The sequence below is a fragment of the Solea senegalensis genome, linkage group LG10 (genome assembly GCF_019176455.1).
Source record: "Solea senegalensis isolate Sse05_10M linkage group LG10, IFAPA_SoseM_1, whole genome shotgun sequence".
Classification (NCBI taxonomy): Eukaryota; Metazoa; Chordata; class Actinopteri; order Pleuronectiformes; family Soleidae; genus Solea; species Solea senegalensis.
The window spans coordinates 3,468,766-3,487,250 of NC_058030.1; the positions used below are offsets into that span (position 1 = coordinate 3,468,766).

General features: G+C 40.9%; 1 protein-coding gene across 2 annotated transcripts in view; it reads left to right on the forward strand.

Annotated features, from left to right (window-relative positions):
* The window catches only part of si:dkey-246g23.2 (solute carrier family 66 member 2), a 47,753-nt gene that overhangs the window by 15,094 nt on the left and 14,174 nt on the right, over positions 1–18,485 (forward strand). For both annotated transcript variants that reach the window (XM_044037080.1, XM_044037079.1), the window contains exon 4: positions 15,103–15,319. In XM_044037080.1, the coding sequence (XP_043893015.1) occupies positions 15,103–15,319 (217 nt within the window). The remainder of the gene's footprint in view (positions 1–15,102; positions 15,320–18,485) is intronic.

Consider the following 18,485-nt stretch of genomic DNA (forward strand, 5'->3'; position numbering starts at 1 on the left):
CAAACTGCTCTGCTGTGTTGCCTCTGAATCATTAATTCCAAATTTAGTTTGACAGCCCTAAGTGCTTCCATATTGTTCATGTTGGAGGTTTGCACACCCCACTGTCATCATGTTTGACCAAATACAACCAGTCTGCCAAGGATAATGGTTAGGATAGAGGGATTCCATGTACAGAATTGGTAATAATACAGTATAGTGAACCTTTAAATGTACTACAAAGCCAGCCTGAGTCGTCAAGGTTACCATTTTATTCGTGCCTCACGAGAAATGTACTGATGTAAAGCACGACCCATTTCCTGAACATAATAAACGCTTTGAAAGTGAAGCGGTAGGCACAGTCAACCAAAGGTTAATGTCACAGTGGAGAACATTGCAGGAATATTTCAAGACAAAAAAAAAAACATTTCTCAGTAGTTTTTCTCTCTCTCATAAGCAGTGTTGCTCTTTCTTTCTTTCCCTCAGCTTCCTCTCTGTCATTTTCACACTTGAACCATCTCCTTTTTTTTTTATTAAATCTCCCTTGTCTCTGCACAGCCCTGTACACCCCCTCCTGTGTCGAAAGAACCGTCTAAACGGTTGAAGCCAACAAGTTAACACTGATGCAACCTCACAGCAACACCGTGTTTGCTCGTGCTCGGATCTGATCTGTGTCACATTTATAACCGCACAACACTGAGTTTTTTATCCGTCCTCTCCCGTCGTTGTTGTTTGTTATGAATAACGAAAAATCACATTAACTAGTCAAACAAATATTCATGGCCATCCATATTATTATTATTATTATTATTCAATAAATAAATGACTTTCTTTTTCAAGATTCAAATTATCGGCCAAATATATTTTAAAATAAGCCCAGCGTGAGCAGCGTTGGCAGTCATGGTGTGACCCGCAGTGTGGTTGTCATTTTCATGTTTTCTCTTTAGAGATGCTGCAGTGCCAGCTCACGCAAATAGACACCAGCGGGGCGAGAGAATGTGAAAGTGAGAAAGTGAGATTTTAACATTTCAATTTTGTATATTTTTTTTTTTTTTTTATTATTATTATTATTATTATTATTTATGTCTGGTGTTCTCTGCTGCCTGCCACAGATGGTAAAATATTGAGTCTGGCTAACTCCTCCCTTTCATGACCACTCACTCCAGTACTACAGGTGTGTAATGAATAATAAATAATCTACAGGTTCAAGCAGTTATGTTAGGGTTTTATCCACACATGCACGCACACACACACACACACACCCATGATTGCACACAGGGAGAAGAGGACAAAAGCACAGCCAACTGTGTAGCGTGGAAGGTCAATGGACATTATAACTAAATAATGACTTTTAATGAGTTGAAGCTGAGCTAATTACTCTGGACTGAGTTATGAGGTAATTGTTCCCCGAGGCACCTTTTTCTTTGTTCTCCTCTGTGTGCACGTGTGTGTGTGTGTACTTGTATTTGTTACCTCTTTATGACTTTTTCTTGGCGGCATCAACACTGACCTTGTCAGGACCAGTAGTCCTCATGGAGATCAAAACCTGCTCCTACTGAGGCAGAACCTTATTTCTGAGTAAGATAGAGTCAGATTCAATTGTGGTTACGTTAAGGTTAGGGTTAAGCATTAACTGGTTATAGTTAACGTGAGGGATAACCATGTGGTTACGCTGCCCACATGAATTATTTAAAAAAAACACACACGCAAACGTTACTCTGTTATCAAAATAGTTAATCGATTAACTGTTGAGGCACAAATGTGTATAGATATTGTGTTTGTTGCTGACGGAAACAATTATAATACATATGTATGGATCCGTCCTCGCCCATCAGCTCCAGTTATTGGATCATGTTGTGTATTTTCCCGTGCATTGCTCAAGCAGAAAATTAAGCCGCCGCAGCTTCTGTGAAATTAGCTGTTTTGTGCCGAAGTGCATTTTTCCTGCTTTGAGCATTAAAATATCAGATGCTGCATCTCACCATGCCCTCGCATGCATTATATAGATTCATCTTTAGATTAATGTAATGCACTTCTCTATGCATTTGTAATTTACAGTGTAAAGTCACATTGTCATGTACTCTATGATACATGCGAGGATGTGAGATGATGTAAGAGTCTGAATGTCGCGTTTTAAGTGGCTCTTGCATTCTTCTCGAATCCATACCATTTTGAAATGTCAGCTCCAGCAGCCGTTGTTATTTAAATGATGCTTCTAATAGATTGGAATATAGGCGTGTGCGGTGCAGTAGATCAAAGTTACAGCTCAGATATTTCAGGTTTCATCCTTTAAGTCTAAATTGAAAACATCTTATCTGATCTGGTGTTGAAGACAACACAGACGACCACCTCTGGTATCAAGGTCACAGTTGTGATTGGGAACGCTTGAGACGCACACATTGTCATTCGGCGGCTAATAACGAACTCGACGCCCCCGTCTGACTTTGTTTTCCCGTCACATTATCTTTGATTTACACCTGCTTATTTCTATAGGAAGTAAAAACCCTCCCATTGATAGTGCGTCTGCCCCGGCGGACCCTCATAAATAGTTTGGATCCTCCCTCCTGTGTTGCTGTGTTCTTATCTGGACCTCCCGACTCATCCATCTGGTTCACAGCCGATCATTATCAGACCAGATCACCTTCACACGCAGCCAGGCTTTACTTTGACTCTGTGTATATGTGTGTGTGTGTGTGTGTGTGTAGGAAACAGAGAGACAAAGAATAATGCTGTCCACTCGTCTTTGTTTATATTATGCTGTGTTAACTCCCACATCGCCATCATCTGTGTCTATCTAGTGTAGTTTATTTGATCACCTCCTTCTCTCTCTGTCTCTCTGTCTCTCAGCATGAATGAGGGAAAAGGTGTAGAGCCTCCTCAGTCCCACTCTCCTTCCTCAGCACCAAGGTCACTGCTGCTCAGCCTCTTGGCTTCGCCCCCCCTGCCAGTTCTGATATTTTCGACACCAAATGTAACTGCAACACCAGCACGTCAGCGTTTCACAGCCCCCCTTTGGTATCATCCGATGTGATGATGATGTTACCTTCTCGCACAGGCTTGTAGATTCAACGAATTTAATCAGAGCTAAACAGAACAAACAGTTATGCACATATATATGTTTAATCAAACCACAACACCGGTGTCAACAAGACGTGTGGTTTTCTTGTGGGTTACATTCGTATGAAGTATTTCTGATTTTAGGTGAGCCAGGAATCTCAATCCCTTACAGTATCAGAATCAGAACACTGTTCCCGGGTTTCATTTCTCCTTCATATTATACTTTTTAGAAATTACAGTTCCAGAATGTGTGAATTTATCTATCATTACTTGTGGGCAAAAAAAAAAATCAGGATTAATTTCCTCGGAGTCTCTGTGGTGTAAATTAGCTTTTGTGGATAATGTTGAACAGCAAGGGCTCATGTCAGCGAGATTCATAGTTATCATCTTCAAAAGCACAGCCCAGGTCCTGCTTCCATTTGTTTTTTGTGGTTCCGTCTCTCTGGAAACTCTGCAAACTTCTTTTATGTCTATAATATATTCAGGACAGAACTTCTTATATCTATTTCATCCTTACATCTTTAAGGATTTCATTATCGGCCTGTGTTATTATGGTTAAATCTGGGTGAAACACCATTAGAGCTGAAAACCAGCACTTTAATCTTTCCCATTTACCAAGTTGGGGCAGAGCCAGAACAAGAGGTATAATACTGTATACTTAGGGACTGTCAGGCTAAAGGAATGTTGTTTCTTTTTATATCAGTTGGTGAAACATAAACTTTTGGTTTACTTCAAGCAATCAGCGAAAACTTCTCTCAGGTCATAGTTTCTCACATTTTATTGAATCAGTAGCAGCTGGTCTTGTAGACGTAATTGGTATCGTTATCGATCAATATGGGAAAATATACCGCGCTAAACTGATGTTTTTCTCACCGTCATCTATATGCTTGGATGTTTTGCTATCAAACACATATCCGTAAACCCCAGTTCACTGCAGTCAGACAGAGATGATTGCCTCTGCTGTTTGAAAGTACAAGTCTGCGTAGGACAATATAAAATTGAGGGCAAGAATAATTTTACCTCATTTGAATCTCCGGAGTTTAAAGTGGTTTGAAACTAGGGATGTCTCAATACAACTTTTTCACTTCCGATTTTTACGATACTGATATTGCAGCCTTGAGTATTGGCCGATACCAACATCGATTCGATGCAATATCAGCACGAATCATACATACTTTAATTACTTATTTTGTAGTGTGGAATGTCAGAATAGGATTGATCAAGTGATATTACTTAAACAGAGAACAATAGTCAGCAACAGTGGGTATGAGAAAAACTCAACCATTTATTATTAACCAATGGGTTACATACATATTAACCTTCAACATAAGAATATTCCATTTTTTGTCATGTTAATTTCATACAGTCTATGGATTTCATTAGGAGGAAAGGTCCAAGCGCTAATGGGGGTGTTTTCAGAGCACCCGTACTTCACAGTTAACAGCATGTCTTCAGAGAACACCCCCCCTTGTTTTCACTTTTTTGGATTAGCCCAACCCACACAGGGTGAGTGACTCGTCATGCAGGTAAACCCGGAGCCCGGGGACCGGCCCTGCAGACGTACTTAGCTCTGTGTGTGGAGCTTCAGGACACATTTAAAACATAAAAAGCTCTTGGCATGGCTGGTTTTGGGGTATAATTAACAAACGGAGGCTGTTGGAAGTCGACAGGCGCTGGTTTATTAAATAATGTTGTTTTAGCGGCTCGCCTCAGGATGAGCTAGCATGGTGCTTTCGGCTAGCTCGCGCTCGCTGTGCGGCTTCATAGCCTCTGACTTCAGAGGTTAAAGAAAAATATTTAACCTCTAAAATATCAGTAGCACACACTCGCTGTTGTGATCGTGTGGGCTCTACATGCATCCAACACGCAAATCGTGATCATAACAGGCGCTGCTAGATATAAGTGCTGGAGTGGAATGGACTGCTTGTATCGGAGTGCTTGTATCGGAGATTTTAGAGGCAGTCCGACATAATCTGATACTCGTTTTTTTTATATCTCTATACAAACCACCTGCAGACACAGTGTAGTTCCTGTGAACTTCAAGAGATTTGAGATATTAACAGATTTAGCTTGCAAGTGAAGGAGCACAGGCTCACACAGCTGCTGTCATAACAACTGAAGTCTCACATTTTCTCCGCTCGTTGCATAGATGCAGAATGAGGTGTTGGTGTTGAAATAAAAAGCAAGAGAGGAGTCCGTGTTAAAAGCTTCGGGGTTCACGGTGGTTCAGTGGTGAAAGGAGTCGTCTTTCAACTGGAGGCCCGTGGGCTCTGCTAGGGGCGAGACACTTACCCCCACATTGTCCCTGATTGTCCCTGTACAGGCAGCGTGTGCAGGGGTGTGAAAGATGTGTGGTAGAAAATGATATAGCTGCAAGAATGTGTGAGTGGATAAAAACTGTAGTGTAAAGCAGTTTTACACTAATCATCACGGCTAGAAAAGAACGTTGAGAAAGGAGTGGCCTTCGTTTGTCCTTTATGCTTCTGGTAAATGGAAAGTGACAATGGTCCCAAGACCTGGTGCACAGTAACACACACACACAGCACACTCTTCTCTCATGTTCACACTCTGAATGACAGTTAGTTTCACAAAGAGGACTCGTTTTAACGGTGTTATGTCAAGTTCTGCTGAGGATCATGAATGCTTCCACTAATGATGGCCTGTCTGACAATGATGGACAGATTTAAGTGGGGGGGGGATTGAGTAAGGCAATGTGCACAGCTCTAAAGTGAAGCAGTGTTGTGGTAAATGTTAATAATACGAAGTGTGAAACTGTTTTTGTGGTAAGAACATTTTGGCTCCCCTGGGACACCACACTCCATTGCATAATGTGGTTTTAATTAAGTACTTTTGGTTTGGGCAAATTAGTCTAAGGGACCTAGGACAGCCTTGAAGTGTGTGTTGTAGCATTAAATCAATTGGTTTTCATAGTCTTTGAAGACTTTGGTTTGTACTTAAGGCAAGGACCTTTCTGTACAGAGGCCACAATGTTGGCAACATAGATTGAGCCACACAAACCTGAAGCATAAACCGACAACAGTGTTGGAGAGTTAGTGGAGAGAGCTGTGAAAGAGTGTTTACATCCTTTCTGGTATGTGAAGGTCACCATAGATTGTTGATGTTATTGGGAAAGGAAGAGGTAGGAGGAGGAGGAGGAGTCCTCAGTTTGTGTCATTATGCAGTTTCGTCATGATCATTAATTCTCGATGGACCTTTAATTAGAATACGGGAGATAAAAAAGTGAACATAAATTTTGCAGGCATATATATATTAAAGTTGAGTTCAAATATTTAATTGAGCATGAGTGGAACTGGTGCGATAAAATCTAGGGCTGAACAATTTTGGGATTATATTGAACTGTAATTTTACTCATTTGTGGTGTGATTTGTGATATCATTCTCAAAAATCAAACCTGAAATTTGATGGAGCATTACCATATGACACCAAGGTTAAAAACTTAATCCAACATGTTTGTATGACATTTTTATATACAACAAGAAATTGCAGCCTTTGCCTTTTGCTAATTGCATCTTATGTGTGGAGTTTGCATGAGGTTAATTAAATTGTCCATAGTTGTGAGTCTGACAATAAATAGTTTTGTCTCTATGTGTTGGCCCTGTGATGGTCTGGCTACCAGTCACCACGGTGTGACCCTCCCTTCCACCCTGAGTGAGTGCACACCTGTTCGACATCATGATTCCCTGTTTGCAATGAGATTGAATGAATCTCTTTTGTTGTCTGAACAATTAGTCGGCCTTTGTTTCTTTTGCTGTTATTTCTGTGTTGACCAGTGACTTATGTGAGTGAAGTGGACAGAGCTGCGCCTCAGAGCAGCAGTGAGTGTCAAAAGTGTGGATTGGATGTTTGACAGTGAGTCAGAATTGTTTGTGGAGCTCAAGCTGAAACAAATGCTGTTAGGTGTTGGAGTCGTGTACCGACTGGGCTGTCTGATGTGTTCTGTCAGGATGCACACAAATAAGCTCAGTTGGGGGGATGGGGGGGGTGTCCGTCTTTCTGAAGCTGTCTTCACCATACCTGTTCACAAAAAAGGTTTTAGGCGACTTTTTTCCTCTTAATCATCCTTCATGTTGATGAAAGGTTGAGCCCAGTTCAGGAAAATGAGGGCCATGTACCATACAAAAACGAGTGTAGGTGAATTTGCATAGGTTTTTATTTTATATTCACTTTTTGTCCGCATGGAAACGGCATTTGGGAAGCCCTAAAATGGCGCCCCTTGAGTTTTCATGTAGACAAACCAATACAAAACAATGACGTCAAAGTCCCACCTTTGTCTTACACTGGCATTCACTGTCGCCACCTTCGTTGCTTGGAGATTTTTTGATCTGTTCGCTTTATTTTCTTTATCTCCTTCTGTTCTCCTGGCTTTGTTCGTTCTGTCTCTGCCTCTTCTATGTTTTGTTATGCAGCAGCGCTATAGCACCACGTACAGGCCTGGCATATGTACTACAGCGTTTCGAGTCGTTTTGGTGTGGATGACAAAAATGTCCTGAAATTATGCCATGTTTACAAAGAACTCGAAAATGAAATAGATTAGATTAGTTACATTTGTCTGGTTGTGCCGATACGGCATGAGTTTACAGTGTATTCCAGCACAAATTATTATCATCTACATTAAACAGACTCTGGAATGTGGAATCCATTGGGACATAACCGAGGTTGTGTGGTGGAAGAGTAGTTGGTGTGGGTTGTTAATGCCAACAGAGCTCATTGGTTAACCCCTCCTCCTCTCTAGATCAAGCGGCTAGAAGATGCGTGTTAGTGAGCAAGCAATCAGTGGTGGAAAAAACACCGGCATAGTTCACCAGCAAGGTCAACGCTGCATATTTCAAGATGTGCTACTGCAGAGAAAAACATTTTTCTGATAAAAGATTATTTGCTGCAGAACACAATTAAAGCACATTTTACATTGCCTCTCTCTCTTCCCGCTCTATTATTTTACTTTTTACCCCTCAAGATGTATTTTTTAATCAAGGTTAGTGGATGAATGAGTCTATCCAATAACTCCTATTTCTATTTTTACATAAAATAGAAAGCAGTTTTCCAAATGAACACAAAATCTCTTTTCCGTATCAATAAAATTAATATTTCATTTTTTTATTTTAATTAGAATTTGTTTCTGTTATGTTCCTTTGCAAAAATAAAACAGCTCCCAGCTTCATAAATATCCAGTAATTGTGCAAAGCTAACCCGCTCTAAACCATCATTCATTTAAACTTTAAATCTTGCAGCTAATAGCACATTTTTTGTAGCTGCCAAAATGGCCCTCTAATAAAAGGCACACAATAAATTCCCATTAGGCATTCAAGACAGCAACTAAGCCACAGACTGACTTCTGAATGTATGAAGTGTCTGCATGAATGGCTTTTGTAATACACAAAATATTATGCAAATGAATGTGAGTGTTGTCCCATTGAGTAGATGGGCTGTGAATTAGGAGGTGCTGGCAGGCTTTTTCTTTTGGCAGCTGCGACAAAACAGCTTATGTCGACCAGCGCAGAGTCGTTAGGGAGTAGAGAAACAACATGGCCCTCTGTTACAACTACTTTTTTTTGTTTGATAATTTATTGCATACGAAGGCTTAAAATAGAGGATACATTTGACAAATTGTGCAGTGAAGCAACTAAAACTTTATTAAACAAGCTGAAAGGATAATGCACACAGCATTGTACAGTTTATCAGAAAAGCGACATTTATATGTGTGTTTATTGTGGTTATAGGGGTGGGAATCACAGAGTACCTCACGATACACAATACATGGTCCATGATACCAATAATATCACGATACAACGATTCTGTGATAATCGTGAAAAGAGATTAAAAATGCAGGATTTCTCTATTTATGCACAACATAGAGAACAAATTGCATGCAAATTGCATAAAGTCTCATTCCCCGAATGTAAACCACGTCCGCCATCTTTGCTAACAGTTACGCGAACAGGACCAAGCGTCACTGGTGGGCACGTAATGAAGATAAAGAAGCACAATTTTTCAAAAATACTACCCCTATTCCCATAATACAATGCTAAATGCAAATCAGTGCGGTATTCATTTAACACGTTGATTTGGAACATTTTCTTTGAAGCTAAGTCAACGCTGCCTTAAACAACACAAGTGCCCACTTTATACAATGGTGAAACCGTTCTATAAACCACGACTAGATGTTTTAAAACTCACTATGCACTCTCCTCAAAAAAACCAGCTAGAAATACTAGTGCACTGGTAAATTGTGTTATTATGTCATTTTTTTTCAGCAATCGGATTAAACATGCAAATACATGTACAGTTTATAAAACTGGTCATGGCACGGCTCCTATCCCACGTCTTTGTTTGGAAATAAGTGAATGTAAATTAGATTAGAGGAGGAGTCACGAGGGAAACTGCGTTATCCGACGAGAAATCTGCTTTCACTCTGCGTTTTTATTCAATGTCTGGAATACTAGCAGTTTACATTTGCAGCCGGTTAAGATCGTGGCTCATCACATTTCACAGCACTGTCGTGGGATCAGCGGATTCTGGTAAATTGCTATTAAAAAAGACAATGAAACAGAAGAACTTGATCGTTTCAGGGCATCCAATATTTGCTGACTAAGCACAGTCTGTGAAGAATAAGCTACGAAAGTTTACAGCCAGGCAGATGTGAATTTGGACCAAAATAGCAGTACTTGTTACCTCAAGTAACACATGCCTGTATCTGAGCCATCTGCTCTCCTCACAGTGCAGATGCTGGGTTTTGTCTGAAAATGCTCCTCCTCAGACGAGCATCAAAACTGTTTTGCAGTGATAGTGAAACGCAGCAGATGGATCTGGAGGAGTGATAGATGTTTCTTTTCTAATTTCCCTTTTATCAACTCGCTTTATTTGCACTGGCTGTTTGATGTGTAGGTTTTCTGTGTCACAGACTTTGATTTTGTTGTCTCTGCAAAGTTTGGCAAGGCTGTATCCAAATAAAAAATTCATGAACATATTTTGCCGACATGATACCAAACAAAACCCAGGCAATATTATCTCTCTAAAGTTGCTCTCTCAGTTAACCCCCGTGTCCTCGTCTGCTTGGAACTGTCGGAAACATGAATCATTGAAGGCATCTTACCTAAGAGAGCAGCTTGAAAGCTATGAGCGCTAGTCATCCCCAAACTTACCTTTTTTCCTCATAGTGTTTGAGTTAGATTTTTTGGGGGGACTTGAACATGCCATCAGATAAGAAAAACAGTTCCTGTCTTCTAATTAGAGAAGTCAGTGTGATATACAGTATGTGTTCATTGACCTTGAAGGATTTTGTAAAAAAAAAAAAGGAAATTGTCCTTAAAAGAAAAATAGTCTTAGCCATGTTTTATAAGCTTTTTTATTATTCATAAAGCTGACAGGGGAGCAGGGAGCAGTAGACCATTTACATTCTGTCTACACTCAGACCTGTTAGCCTGGTGAACCAAGTTATGTGTCTGCTGCAGAAATAATCTGCTCTCTCTGTTTGGACAGTAAGGACGGTTTCAGGATGGTTCAGTGACTTTCTGTCTGTCTAAATGACTGTAGCACACGCGTCTTGTGCTTGTTAAAGCTTGTCAGGAAGTAATGACAACCTCTTCTCTGGTGTGTCTTTGCTGCCACTGCTCCGTGGAGCTGCATTAATGGACTAGAGGCAGTTTTTAAGCTTCAAATCATATCAGTTGTCAGCCATTTGTGGACCAACTAAAATAAAAAATAGTTCTTGTTTTGTTTTTTTCCCGTTACAGTAATCTAAAAAAAAAAAATCCATTATGTAAAAGTTCACAGTGCGGTCTTTTTTTGTGCTGAGTCAGCATATGTTGAGGCTCTCAAACTGTCAGTGTTTATCCTCATCTCTGCCTCAGATTCTTACTCTCACCTCTAAACTGTGCTCGCTCACTCAGCATGATGGGAAACACTGGTTTAGTCAGAATATATCTACTTGACTGACTCCTCTTGGCTGCTCTCCTTCTGTGCTGGACTGGCCCTCGCTCCCTCCGTCTCTTCATCACTCCTCTAACTTAGTTTGTGACTGCTTTTAAGGTCCAGTCTGTAAGAATTAGGGACATCATACCCCTCTCTTTCACAAATTTGTCAGGCAACTTCAGTGGCCTTTGTACACCAGAAAAGGGTATTGTCGTTCTTTGTCTGGGCAGTAAACCTATGTGAAGAGCACGCTCTGGCTGTTAAGAAACATAAAGCAAGACTTGTGTAAAAGGATTATTATAAGGCTACGAAAACCAAAATGACGGCAGATGCAGTAGTCGCAGTACTCGCAGAATCAGACCTTGGATCTCATTAGAGGTTTCAGCTTTGAATGTATCCTCAAAGTCTTCTGCAGTGTCACTCCTTGATACGTTTCCAAAAATGTCAAAATAGGTTTTCACAGTGGTTTACAGACAAAATAGAGAGAGCAAATTATGTCTCACCAAAGAAAATTACAGAGCCTGACTTTGATCAAGATCCCAAGGACAATCACTTGTCCAGATGCAGAGCTTGCTGCAAATCAATAAAAGTGGACACCATGAGTGAAGCAGCTCTTACATGTTGCCCTCCCATCTTAAGCTGTGTCAGCACACTCGGTCCTTGAGTTTGAGAAAATTGGTCATGGAAAGTCCTTGAATTTGATTTCAACCAAGGTGTGGGAACCCTACAGATCAGACTATTTCTCTTCAAGATACTCTTCGAGGGAATTTGATTACGCAGGTAAACATACAAATGTTAATGCACAGACTGACAGGCTTATCCTAGCCGTAACTTCATCCTCAGAGCTGCTTCCTTTCCTGTTTTAGTAATTGAATTGTTTGATCTTGAAAGGGTTTTTATGTAAACAAAGACTTTGTGTGAAGAAAGACGCCCCTCACCTCCTCCTGGCTCTGCAGGTCTTTGAAATGTGGCCCCACGGCTTCAACGCTCACCAGATCGAAGGATACTGTTCAGAAAAGGCCAGGCCACCTGCTCTAACCTGGGGTTACTGCAAGATGGGAGTGAGTGAGTGTATAGGACTATGTGAAATTGAAGACATTGTTTTTCTCTCTCTCTCCCTCTCTCTCTCGGCATGGTGGGTGGAAACAGACAGGAGCTGGTCAGGGAAAGGAAGCTGAGGATTATGCATGTGCCATGAGAGGAGGACAAATAAAAGAGATAGTTCTATGAATGATGCATAGCTCTCTCTCTCTCTCTTCATTATACTCTTCCAGGCAATTTGATTATGCAGGTAAACATACAAAGCTGTATAACCGAGAGATGAAATGGGGTAGAGGAGGATAGAGGGTGTGTGGCTGTATGTATGAAAACAGATTGGATTTCTCGGTAAGAAGATAAGTGTGTTTTGGAGTGTATGTGTACTGTACATACTACACAATCAAGAAATGGATCTGTGACTAGCTTAGCTCCGGCGGTTTCATACGCTGAAAAGTTGGCAGTAGATTTGAAATGCCACTCGTCTCATTGTTGCCACTGTCAGCATGTTGCATTACCTTGGACTCATTCAGAAGCAAGTGGAAGGACGTTAATGGGGAGCCTCTCTGCAGTCTCCCTCTGCCAGCCGCCAGCACGACTGCAGTGCATCGGGTTTGCTGTTTTGTTGAGGCAACAGGGCATCGGGACGGAAGAGGGACTTGTAAATATGAACCCACTTGTGCCAGGCTTTCCACTCTCCACATTGTTGGCTTCTGTCAGTGTCATGGTGAGTGAGGACACACATAAGTCATCATCGCTACCATAGCTGAGAACAGTGTTGTATCTCTGCTCCCTCCCACCTCACATGTCTGTTGACAGCCATGGGTGATGAGTCTGTTGTGGCTCTGGGTAATAAAGCCATTAATCACGTTCACGGTTTGCCATGAATATGCCACACTGCACTCGCCGCGCAATGTCTCACTCTGACGGTCCCGGGACGTCACAGCAGATGCAGCCCACTGGAGTGGAATGGGACACGTCCCAGCCTTGTGTTTGTGTGTGTGTGTGCATTCTTTACAGAACTGTTTATGCACATTACCTGAGATTAATTAATGCTTGAAGCCTTGTTCAGAGAGAGACACAGAAAATACAGAGGATGGTGACACACATCACTGAAAAAGTACACAGGGCTACATTTTTCAGGAATAGCTCTACATAAACATGCCTCTGTATACTGCCCATTAGAGGTGGGTAAAAATCTCTATTTGGTGATATATCGTCACCCTTCCTTGCACAATACTATACATTATATGATTGTCCTGATTATTACGGAATAGTTGTATCGTAATATTATTGGTGTCATGGACCATGTATCATATTATGAGGTACCCTGTAATTCCCACCCCTACTGCCTATTGCACCAAAAAATATCCACCAGACAATTTGTCCACCAAAGAAATCAGGGGTATATTGTGTAATTTTTTATGCTGATTAATAAGAAAGAATAACACATATACAGTTGATAATCAATAATACAGATAATTTGCTGCTTCTCTAAAGAGGGTTCTTCTCTGTCTCTCTGTTCTGTCCTTTGTCTTTCATCTGCATAGAGATTCAAAGTCATGCACTCACATGCAAATATAGACAAATGTACGTGCATTTTGCTCATGCAGGAGCAGCCTGTGCAGTCAAGGAAAGAAAGGCAATGGGGTGCAAGTAAAAGCCAGGTTCTTAGCAGTCTGCAGCGTTGCACTTGAATTCCAACGCTAACTCATCTGCTCTTATTTAGCCATCAATCTGCTTTAGCTGATGTCAGCCGTTTCCCGAGCTCCATGGTCATACATAAGCAATGAGAGATCGTTGATCATCTCACATTATGGTCTGTTGAGAAGATGGCTGTTGGTGATGTGACTGTTGATGGAGTAAGACGAATGCCTCTTCCCATAAAGCTTCCTTTGGCAGCTCCTGAACCAAACCCAGACCATACTGGGTCACAATTTACAATCATTAAACTTGACAGTGTACGTGGGATTGAAATGAAGGCTGAATTAAATAATTTAAAGATGGGTTTAGTCCATGGACTGTATGAATTACGCTACTTCTCACTTGATTTATAATGTCTGTAAACATTTTCCTGAAGAATTTATAGTCTCTATGACTAGTGTCAGGCCTTCTTCGTTACAGAACGACGTCCTCTTAAGCTGTGTTTAGTTAGCATCAAAGTTTCCCACTGAGTTCCCAAGATTTATGTTGAATTGGTTCTGTTTTATTGTTTTATACACTGTATTACACATTTATACAGATTTAACTGAACTATCGAGCTGAAATGGAAATTAGATTTGATTTGACTTAACTTTGTGAAATTGTTTCACTTCCAAATTGCAAGTTACATTAAGTGTAATCAATTGGCATCATAGCTTACAACACCAGTACAGAAACACCAGTATTTATTCACACGCACTGGCCACTTCCTTCATTTAAGCTAAGTTGTTGTTTTAGAGAAGGAACTACAGCTTTACTCAGTGGCGGAATTTCTCACTGAAAGTTTTTGCATGTGACTAATAGCATTATGAAAAAAATCAAAGGTAATAAACTTTTTAAATGTGAAGCCGCAGGGCCTCGCCAAAGGGCAAGTTCCTCCAAAGTAATAGAAATGTAAAAGCCGTCACGAGTAGCTCATTTATCTTTGTTCCGTTCACTTAAGCATGCACACAGTATTGATCAAGGAGTGCTGTCTTTGCAGAATCTCCATGCATCCTTCAATGAAACTCTCATCCAGGCTCTTTGCTCTTACCATCTTTTTTCCCCTGCTATACCGCCCTCATTGCTTTCAGTCTCTGTGTCTGTCACTAATGCTCTTCTCTTTCAACATGTGCACGGTAACTCATCTCAGCAACACAAATGCAGGCCTATTCCTCACGCTTGCTTTGCTTCTTACTTTCCACTCTATAGACTCCTGTGTCCACTTTCTTTCCTTTAAATTCTCCCACTTTTTCTTGGGATGAGTCAGTATGATAATCTGTATCATTTTGAATGTCTAAATCACCAGATCGGATATCTTATACAATGGATATGATCCATAAACTCTACATAAGCATAGGCTGTAAAGAAGGATGAAAACTGTGAGGTTATTATTTCCTGTGTTTCCCTTTTCACCCCCTCTAGATCTGAATATTCACTACTTCTGGAAGTGGACTGCGTTTGAGGACTACCTGCTCTTCTGTTTCGGCTTCACTGTGCTGTGTGCCGTGGTCACGCTGCTGCTGCTCGACTCGCCCGTGTTTGTGGAGACGCTGGGCTCTCTCGCGGTGATGTTCGAGGCCATGCTGGGCCTCCCGCAGCTACTGCAAAACTTCCACAACCGCTCCACCAAAGGCATGAGGTAACAAACAGAGCTCGGAACTCTCCCAGTGTCAGTGCTCATACTGACACACAGTCGCACGCTCCCACGCTGCTCTTAATGTTCTCAAGAACTACACGAGTACCCCGTAAGCCACATGCCATGTGCTCTCATTAAACGTAATGGCCAGGGTGTGCCAGTAATTTATAATATTATGAAAAATATGCTAATGAATTGCTAATAAGGTCGTTTATAATCATTGCAAGCCATATAAAAACAGCAGGTCAAAGATTGGATAAATCCAAAGGGCCAATTCTGAAGTAGTTATTGGATGGACACTGTCACGGACATCCAGGAGATCTAGAATCTAAGGCTACACTCAGCAAAATCAGACAATTAAGGAGGGAGTTGAATCTCATTCACTAAATTGCTTCTGTTGCGGAACTTCCTCTATGGGGGGGATCAATAAAGGTGCATCCTATCTTACCAGCCTCCTGCTATAATACAGAGTGGTCTCATACAAATATGATGTTTTTTGTTGTTGTTGTTGATGATCACAGGGTTAGTGTGCATGTATGTGGTTTGAGAGGGCACTCAGAGACACTTGTAGTAATGAATGTGAACCTCTGAGTCTGATTGGTTGTGCATCAGATTTAAAATCGAATTAAATCGAGCAGTGTGGCTGGTAATCTGAAAATGGCCTTAGGTTTCATTGTTAATCAGGAACTATTGGCTGCACCTGTGTTGCCCACAGCTGAGGGCAATCAGCCCTGCTGGGAGGTGATCTATGCAGCTGGTTTTTGTGTCTTTATCTTTGGTTGTGTTTTGAAAATATCCTCTGTTTTCCCCTCTACAGTGCTTCATATTTTACCTGTAATCTTGGGCCCAGTTTTTTTGTTTTTCTATCATTTTCTATCATTTAATCATTATGGAAAGTGGTGGATCCTCTATTTACTGTCAACTGTTTATACTGATGATACTGTCATCATAAGTCATTTTCAGTATATTTTACACATGCAGCCTGGTCCTTCCTGAGCATGTACTGTTGTGATATAAATTCACTAATTAAATGGCAGGAGTGTCAAGGTTTTGCACTTTCAGAGTTGTTTCTTCTGCAAAGAGCAAGACTAACTCGTACCACATTCACGTAAATCACCTTTCTTTGTCATTCTGATGCTCAGTTTGAACATCAAGCGTTCCACACATGCGTACCTGATGTCTTGACTTTTGTACATCCATGTATTCTTTGAGTATAGTGTTTTATGTGTTGGCATCGGTGGACTTCCTAATGTAATCGTGCAAGTTTCCATGGTTACCATCCTGCTTGCTGTCTCTTTTGACCAAAAACAAGAGCATGCCACCAACTGGACTGGAAAGTATTGTGTATACAACCCATGGGGACTCCAACTGGAGGTATAGATAGAGTAGGCAATAGGCATAGAGGCTGCACGGGCAACCACAGAAGTAAATTTACATTACATGTACCCTATTGGACCTCTGGGGAAGCGTGTACAGGTACAGGGAAGGTATGACCTGGCCCTTAAAGAAACTCCTTCTTCTCATAACTCTGTTGTCTCTCAAGTGTTCCTCTCCACATTGGCAGTCCCTCCTCTCTTAGCTCTTCTGTTCTAGATCTCAAGACTGCATTTGTTTTTCACGAATTCCCCAAAGAAGGTGAGAAGAGCATTGATTAATGACGGTGCTCTTCATGTAGTTTTTTTTTCCCCATAAGACAATCCTTCTTGCTGCAGGAGAGGTGACAGAGGTGTCAGGTGTCAACCCTGTTTATTTTCTCCACATTCCTGTAAGACTTTACTGTATATCTGTCCTTCTTCTTTACGTCCCACTGCATGTTTTCTCTGGATTAAACTGTCTCTCAGAAATGTCGCTGTAGCTTTTACACTGAAAGAGGAAAGCCTGTGTGTGTGTGTGTTTCGCTTCATTTCACGTGCATCCGTAAACACAAGTGCGCTGTATTTCAGTCTCCAGGTAAAGAATTGGTGTTCTTGCATTCACCAATTTTCCTCTATTATTGCACTATTTTTTCCCCACTGTTGTACATTTTACATTTTATGTTTATAATATTTTCTTGTATTGCTGCTATGTCGAAACAATTTCTATTCAAATTCTATTCTATTCTATTCTATTCTATTCAAAATGAACTGTATATCCATACTTCTCCAATGACCTTATGGTTACTTAATTACTTGTAATTACGTGCATCTATTACCTCATGGTGGCAGCGGAAACAAGCATTTGATTAGTAGGTATGTTTATTGATGTAATGAGATTTGCAAGGTTTCTTGAATGCATCAGCAACTGGTCATTTAGTTAGTGGACTGCAGAATTAATGAAAACTCATGAGATTCACTGAATGCACCTCTGAGTGCAACACGCCGTGAACACTGCATTATACTAACTAGCTCTCATGTACTGGATCTCTCATAGATCGTAGATAGCATGGCGTTGTCCATTGTCGATAGGTTGTAAAAAAAAAAAAAGTATGGCAAGATGTTTGCTTCTTTTCATATAAAGTTTCCTCGGGCTGTGAATCTACGCCTCCACTTCCTGTGAGCGCCCATTAAGCTCAGAGTGAATATTATGGCAAAGATTAAATATGCTGTAACACTACATGTCTCATGTAAATGATGAATTAGAGAAGACCATTAGTTCACTAAAGCCAGATCTATGGTGACGTCCCTGCATAGTCATTCATATGATATTATATCTGCCACCAAAACTAACGATCGCAGATATTACTGAGTACTTCACTGCACTAAATGAGAGGCAGAAAATGTTGTAAATTTAACATGAGGATTTTTCCATCTGCACTATTGATCTCAGCAGCCTAATTGGACAAATCACCCAGTAGGCTGAGAACAGCACACTCAGCACTTCTGTCTGCCTGCACGTTGACCACGTTTCAGATCTGTTGACCCTCATCACGTGTGTTTAATGATTCTCGTAGTTGTTTCGCTTAATGCTGGAACAAACTGTCTTCCATAAGTAATGACGGCACACTTTCGGCACTTCCTTCCTCTCATGTTATCCCATGTGAAACAGTTACTTGTTGTTGCCCGGTCGCATTCCCCTTGAGTCCCATTACTGAGGTGTGATAGTGATCGTATGGATCTGTTTAATCAAGGACCCGCACACCTTTTGCAGGTCACCAAAGAGAGCCTTTAAATAGACACGTGCTGTGGTAAAG